Source organism: Vespa velutina, chromosome 9 (assembly GCF_912470025.1).
Source record: "Vespa velutina chromosome 9, iVesVel2.1, whole genome shotgun sequence".
NCBI lineage: Eukaryota > Metazoa > Arthropoda > Insecta > Hymenoptera > Vespidae > Vespa > Vespa velutina.
In genome coordinates this window covers 3,270,492-3,278,359 of record NC_062196.1, presented here as the reverse complement: position 1 = coordinate 3,278,359, position 7,868 = coordinate 3,270,492, and the positions used below count along the sequence as shown (strand labels likewise).

General features: G+C 33.1%; 1 protein-coding gene across 2 annotated transcripts in view; it reads left to right on the top strand.

Annotated features, from left to right (window-relative positions):
• Nucleotides 1-5,693: 5,693 nt before the first annotated feature.
• Nucleotides 5,694-7,868, top strand: part of LOC124951849 (neuroligin-4, X-linked) — a 200,752-nt gene continuing 198,577 nt past the window's right edge. Inside the window, exons 1-2 of one of the 2 annotated variants that reach the window (XM_047500801.1) lie at nucleotides 5,694-5,989; nucleotides 6,569-7,499. In XM_047500801.1, the coding sequence (XP_047356757.1) occupies nucleotides 7,079-7,499 (421 nt within the window). In that variant the 5' untranslated portion in view covers nucleotides 5,694-5,989; nucleotides 6,569-7,078. Of the gene's footprint in view, nucleotides 7,500-7,868 lie in introns of both variants that reach the window. The other variant, XM_047500802.1, reaches the window with a different exon arrangement.

Genomic DNA, 7,868 nt, shown 5'->3' with positions numbered 1-7,868 from the left:
TAGTGAAGCCCCAAATCTCGTGGGAACGTTCTCACGAACAGCCCAATTATCGCTCGATCGATTCACATAATCTTTCGTATTCGATCCATTTGTATAGCAATTTTGTCAGAAATACTTCGAAGGTTCTATTTAAATAAGCTGCTTCTTCATACATTTTATATTTATTAGAATACCATTGTATAGTATGTAAGATATCTTTTATAAAAATAAAAAGAAAAAAAAAAAAAAGAAAATGTCAAAGAATGTCATTCATTTCAAGGATTCAAAATCGGAAGAAATAGACAACGAAGATTTTTTTCAGATATTCGAGTTATGTAAGACGTCTTGTGTGATGTGTAGGATAAAAAAAAAAAAAAAAGAAAAGAGAATCTCTCTGCAATATTTAAAATTACAAAAATATTAACGATAATACAGAAATTATAATTTAACACTTTTATTTAGTATAAAATTATTGTCGAGTAGTACGTACTCGAGAAAGACAACGAGCCGTGAAAATATTCATTATTTATTTCGTCAAAAGTGATTCAACAGGTTGCAAAACGAGAGACTGACTCGGAGGCACACAACTCGTTGTAAATATTTGTCGAGAATGACGTTTGTTGAGAGTCGTACAAGCTTTATACGCGACACAATAACATTTTATTATAATCAATTATGCGTTGTAAGAGATTAAGATTGTCCTCGAGCTTAAAGGACTGCTCGAGGACGAGCTCGATGCGAAGGAACGTGCGACTCAACGTGTAAAGCGTTCTCAAGACCATCGGTATAAGCGTTTTGCATTCTTGTCATGTCCGCCATTGCGCTCGTAATAATTTCTTACTGCGTATCAAAATGCGACAACTTGTTAAGCTTGGTTAAGCACAATGATATTTTCATTATACGAGCTAATACGTATACTTAGCGACTGCAAAAAGTATCGGCATACTAATTTCATTAAAATTCATCAGAATTTTTTTATATTTCGACAAATAAAGTATTTCGAAATTATGAAGATTTGAAAAAAAGAAATTGAAAACATTCTTGTAATTCATATACATTATACATTTAATCCTTTATAATTCATTATCTTTTTTTCGTGTCTTTCAAAAGATCATGTAATGTGTAAAATTATAATATCACTTGAAAAATTATTGAATAGACTTCGGATATGAAATAAACATAATCGAATTGTTGATAGATAATAAAATATAAAATGATATGAAAATTGTAAAATATAAGTATATTTTGAAAGTTATACGCGAACACACATGCCGTTATAAAGGATTAAAATCAAATGTTCTTTTTTTTTATTAATCAATGTAACAATACAATTAATGTCATATTTATAATATTTAATACAAAATATATACTTACGTTCTCTCTATGATATATTTTATATAAAATCATTTTAATAGAAAATAATGTTATTTTCATGTTTAAAAAATACTTGTCTTTTTAAAAACGATTATTCGTATTCTTATATATCTTCAAAATAATTAAATGAAAATAGTGGAAACAATTATTCAAAGTTTAAACTCTAGAGAAAATTGACTTCATTTGGTCGAAATTTCGACTAATACGAACATTCTGAGTACCTAAAGAAACACATTACGTGATTCGCATCGCATTAGACTCCGTACCTCATTCTCTCTTGAGGATAACGCGAGGCAAGTCGATTATCGTCGAAGAAAATGGTACGAGCATGGAATACACGCTCTCGGCCATTTCACCATCCGTTATCGTCGTTAAGATTTTTATTTGCTCTTTTGTCGGAAGATATCTACTTAAAACTTGGCGAACGTAAATGTAAATTATGCAAATGCAATGTAAAAACATTATAAATATATTAAGTACATGAGTATCATGAAATATATAAATATATAAATATATAAATATTTTAATAATATACATATATATCCCCGTATAATGATTTGTTATAACATTTAATATATATTAAATAAAATTTAATATATAAAAAAAATAATATACATAATATTGATTGATATTAATGATACTATACAAACGTAAAAGTATATATATTTATATCTCTATACTATAATATTATGATAATATACGATCTATAATAATTTTTTATTTTATATATATATATATATATATATATATATATACCAACATCAATATAAAATATTCCGTATTAATTAAAGCTGAATATATAAATGATATAACGCGTTGAAAATTATCGAATAATATAGTCTATTCATGGGAAGCATTCAACGTACGTAAAAAATGGAAATAACAAATAATGAAGCTCTACCTTCTTCCCGCCATCTCGTCGAGAATTCGCTTGAAATATTTGCGAAACAACCGGTAAAATCGAGTCGTCGGTCATCGACTATTGTTTGTCGAACGATGCGGCAACGCTTCTATTATTTCGAACGATAGATTTTTTTTTTCTCTTTCACGAAACGCTACCTCCCATCTATTCACACTCAAAATTTAATAAAGCCCCGGCTTTCTATTTTATCGTCCGTGGTATCGAATCGTACATTCATAATATTCTCCATGATTTTTTGTCACAATTTTGTTGTTGTTGTTGTTGTTGTTGCTATCTGAATGAGAAATTCACCAAAAATTTCTTTCTTTCGTCTTAGCGCGTTATCACCTTACGAAGGGGACACGAGATAAATCACGAATTGTTGCGCGCAACGTTGAACATCGTAAATTATGTTCGTCGGTACGATCGAATTCACTGGATAGGTTCAAATCAATTGAATTTCTACGTTCCGATCGAAACGTTATTCAGTTAACACTCTTCAATAACTTCAATTTTGAACGTGTACCAATTTTTTTTTTTTTACAGGCAAAGTAATAAACAAAAAAAAATAAATAAAAAAAATAAAAGGAAATGAGATTCGCACGTTTGCTAATCGTTAGAGGAGAGAGAAATATATCGAGTAAATATTTTTTCGGTAAATGTTTAGAAATTGTCAGAAATGACATCGCCAAAGGGAAAACTTTATTCACGTAATTCATGACTTTAAGAAAAACGTATCGCTTTGAAGTAAATGTGCTCGGAGGTTCTTACCGATAAGAACTTCGAACAACGACGAGCCGATACAAACTCTGAAATATGTATAGTCGACATTTTCTCCCGTTAGCGTTATCATTGAATGGAATAGAGAGCTTTCCTCTTTCACCTCTCTCTATCCCACCAAAAAAAAAAAGCTACTTTTGAAGCTTCACCATGAGAAACGGTCGATAATGGGCTACCGCATTTTTATTCGAAAAAGTGAAAAAAAATGTTTGATGGTTTCGAAAAAAATCAACGTAATTATACGTAAAAAATGTGAATTAATTTTTCCTTAAAATATAGAGTTACATATTGTATGCTATCCGTATAGCTATACATATACATATATTTATATGTATGTATGTATATATGTATGTATGTCATCTGAATATCTATATTATGTAATTACTAATGTGTGCACATGTATGTTAATTTTCTATTGAAAGATAATTACGTGTATACCATCTGAATATGTATGTATACGTTATATATATATATATATATATATATATATATATATATATACCTATATATATAGATAAAGAGTACGGTAAAAGAATTTTTTTCCGATAATTAAAAAATGAGTAGTGAAATGAAAATCTATTGTTTTTTCTTTGATGTAATTATTAAAAAATTAAAATTACATTAATTGGAGGTCGAATATTAATAAATAAAATATTTTTAAAGTTATATTCTCATGAAAATTGACGTAGGAATTTAATTTAAAGAAAAGTGTTATTTGTTAAAGAATAAGAGTAACAATCTATCACTTGTGAACTCATTACACTGTAATTACTTCTTAGTTACTCCTAATTAAGTATACATAATCCTGTAATTTTCAAATAAATACGAGCACTGCGCAACGGCTTTACGTGAATTTGCATAACCGATGAACAAATTATACATGTATCCGGTCGAGAGTAGCCGAGCACCAGCTCGATTATAAATAATCGAGAGCTAATCGAATCCCAAATTTATTTGCAAATCAGGATAATAGGTGTACCATTAACGAAGTACGATACTCCAGTTAGATTTTGTGCGAATCGCATGATCCACGATCCAAAGATTAAGATATGTAGGCATATCGTTAAAAAAAAAAAAAGAGAAAAAAAATATATATATTTCACATTCTTTGGAAGAACAAAACAAACGACTCAAAGAATATTTCATTATCTTAGGCATAATACATACGCCCATCCATTCATATACAACGTATACGTAATTTATATACGTATTCGTAATTGAAAAAACATACTTAAATAATCATACACACACAAACACATACAAAGACACATGCAAACACATACACATTTATAAATTTTCATATATTTCCATGATTAATGTAAAATATAAATAAATAAACGTATAAATTAGTACACGTTAAGTTAAAGTAACTCATTCGGTTGTTTCTCTAATTCTATTTCGATAAAAGGAAAAAAAAAAATGTCGGTTCCACAATTAACTAAATTGATCTTTCGATCTACGCTTTGAAAATGATACTTTTGTAGAAAAGGGCTCGCAAAGCTGAAAAGAGCCCAACGTCAGAGAAGCAGCCAAACGTCGTTTCGTTGAGTTTATATTCGAGATGAGAAGGAGACGTACAAGAAGAGGAATAGTAGAACGCCGGCGGGGAAGTGGAAAAGGTACACATCGTGTCAAACACAAAACCTCAAGGAGGAAGTTAAAAGAACGAGGCATGCGCGTTAGCATTAATCTTCGTTCCTTGCAAAATCAGTAAGGTGTATGATCGTCTCTTCGATCAAAAGATAGCTCCGAGCAATAATATAATACATTAATGATTTCAAGATAGAACAAATTTATATTTTATATTTAATCGATTTATATTCTTATAAATATGAAAAAAAGAAAAGCATAAAAAAAAGACAAGTCCATCTTGTTCGTTCATTTTCATTTATTTTATTCTTGAAATAGAAAGGTAACATCCGTCAAAATCCATTTGTTTCATTTAAACCAATTTAATCGATTTAATTCTCTTTCTCAATCTATCGAAATTGTAATTTCAATATCGAACATAAATCATATCCATATTTTTCATGACATAATATTTTTCTTTTTACTTTTTATTTTTTCTTTTTTTTTTGTTTTTTTCTTTTCATGTTATTTTGTTTTTTTCTGTCTGATTATTATCCTACTCTTAGTATCTTACAATTCAAAGTAATATACTTAATAAGAGAAGTGACATTATATTTTTTTGTTCAACATCTTATCTTTCGTAGAAAAAAATTTTTGTTTGAATTGTTTCATAAATGTGCTGTACATTCAACTTTCTAAAGTTTTAGTAATTCGATCGAAAGGGATGTAATAATAGAATGATCATTGTTCTTTGTACGAATTGGTCGATGTAGAAGGTTAAACTTCTAGGAAACGCAAAGAGATGAGGAGGACGATGATGACGAAAAAGAAGAAGAAAAGGAAAAGAGAAAGCATTCAGAAAAGGAATCTCAGACTCGAACCAGCTTATCCTTGATCGACCTCAGCCTGCCGTATCGACCGGTTTGCCTATACTTCCGGCCACGTCCCTGGCTGTGATGCGCGTGGGGTGGTCGACGTTCCCCCACTCTAGACAATTCGAACGTCGACGACGAGAACGACGACCAACGTCGCTCGACGCACGCGCAGGACCGCGTGCGAGGTCTTTTCTGACGCCAGTCCGTCGGGGGTCGAAGTCACGCCAACGTCTGGCACCGGCCCCTCCGTCGACCCTTTCCAATCGGCCCTTGGCATCCTTTGCGAAAGAAATTTTTAAAAGGAAAAGAAACAAACGGGTCCTATTTGGACAAACGCGTCTTTACGTCGTGTGCGCTTTGTGATAACGGGTGGAAAAAGTGAAAGAACGAAGAAAACCGATAAGGAATAGTGAAGATAGAAGTGTTGATCGTCAGTGTTGTCCTTCGAAGAGAGAGAGAGAGAGAGAGAGAGAGAGAGAGAGAGAGAGAGAGAGAGAGATGACGACTCTCTGTGAGTGAATACAGTGTTCATCCTTTGATCCTTCGTTACGTTGTAATCGTGAGATCAAAAATCGGTGATATATTTGCGTATATTAATTTTTTTCGTATTGGCTTGCGTCTTTAATGTTTATTTTCTTTTTCTTTTTTTCTCTCCTTTCATTTAATCTTTGTATTAACGGCATGACATTCACGACGACTATTATCGCACGTTGATTACCTAGGCTCGAGGTAGAATAAGAAGGAAAGAGAAAGAAGAAAGATCGATTGGATAAAAGCATAAGTCAGGTCTCGAGGAAAAAAGTGAACTAATATTTGCCGAATCTCGCTCCGTCCAAAGAAGAGATGACTCGCCTCGAGACAAAAAAAGCGACCAAGTGAGCTGTTCTTTATCAACCGGTCTAAGGCTCCTTTGAATTATTTTCTAAATTAAAATGAAACGTATACGCAAATATCCGCGAGTGAATGGAATTAATACCTTGATATATAAATATCTTTTGTCGTTTCAAGTCATTCAATTCGTTTTTATTAGTGTAATTATGTCAATGTGATTTCCATAAAGTGTTTGATTAAAAAGTTTTTTATTAATGAGGTGGAGAAGCGTGCGGATATCTACGATTACGAACGATAGTATGATAAACAATTAAATGATAAAGAAAGAGGGATGTCGAGCTTCGAAGTAAGATCAGTTAGCCACTCTCGACTTCGTTTTCCGTCGGGAGGTGGCTTGGTCGGTTTGTTAAATTGGCCAATGTTTAGATGCGTTCGGTAGGTCCTGACGAACGCAAATATGTTCTCGAATATTTTTTAGCCGGCTCGAAACTTTTCTAGATAGAGAAGATGAGCGAGAAAGATTCGATTCTCTTGGAAAATATTATTAAGTGAGAGTCGAATGAAGAGAATTAATCGTAGAATAACCAGGTGATCATCGTCATCGTGGACGATCGATCGTGAAAGATCTAAGAAACGGGGATCAGCTATAGAATGTTCAGGTGATCATCATCGAATATCAAAGATTAAGTATCGGGAAAAAAGATGTCCAGGTGGTCTACATCATCGTCGATGATCGATTAAGGATCGAACAAAAAGGATCAAGAAGAGTATGTTCAGGTGGTCATCATCATCGTCGATGATCCTGGCGTCGATGATCCTGGTGTTGGAGCTGGTGCTCGCCGCGCTGGCAGGCGCCGAGCTCAGCTCGAGAATCGTCAGGACGAAATACGGCGAGCTGTCCGGTGTGATAGTCACTCTCGATCGTTATCTCGAGGGCGTCGAGGTATTTCGTGGCGTACCGTACGCCTCGCCACCGATTGGTACCTTACGCTTTATGCCACCAGTTAGCGGCGCCTTGTGGCACGGCGTCAAGGTCGCCGACAAGTTCGGTCCTGTCTGCCCGCAAAAGCTTCCGGAATTGACCGACAAGATGCCGAAAGGTAGACTCGAATATCTCAGAAGACTGCTACCCTATCTTCGCAATCAGAGCGAGGATTGCCTCTACCTCAACATTTACGCGCCTGTTCAAGGTGAGTCCTTATGATTCCCATCTTTATTAATATTTCGAAACGTTATTATCGAAAAAAACTAAAAATATTATTTTTAAACGAGTTTTTTAAGATCCCATTCGTTTCATCCAATGATAGGATATAATTGAAATATCGATTTTAATTGTAAGTATGAAAAAAGAATATTCGTAATTTCAATATTGTAATATACGTGATATCTCATTTTCATTCATCCCAATAAATAGATCGTGATTTTGTTTTTATGTGAGCATAAAGCTTTTAATAAATCACATTGGATCTGGACGTTCGTATCAAATATGTGTCGAGATACGATCGAATTCCCATCGAGAGAATCAAGGGTCGCTTTTTTTGCGACTATCCAGAATCGAA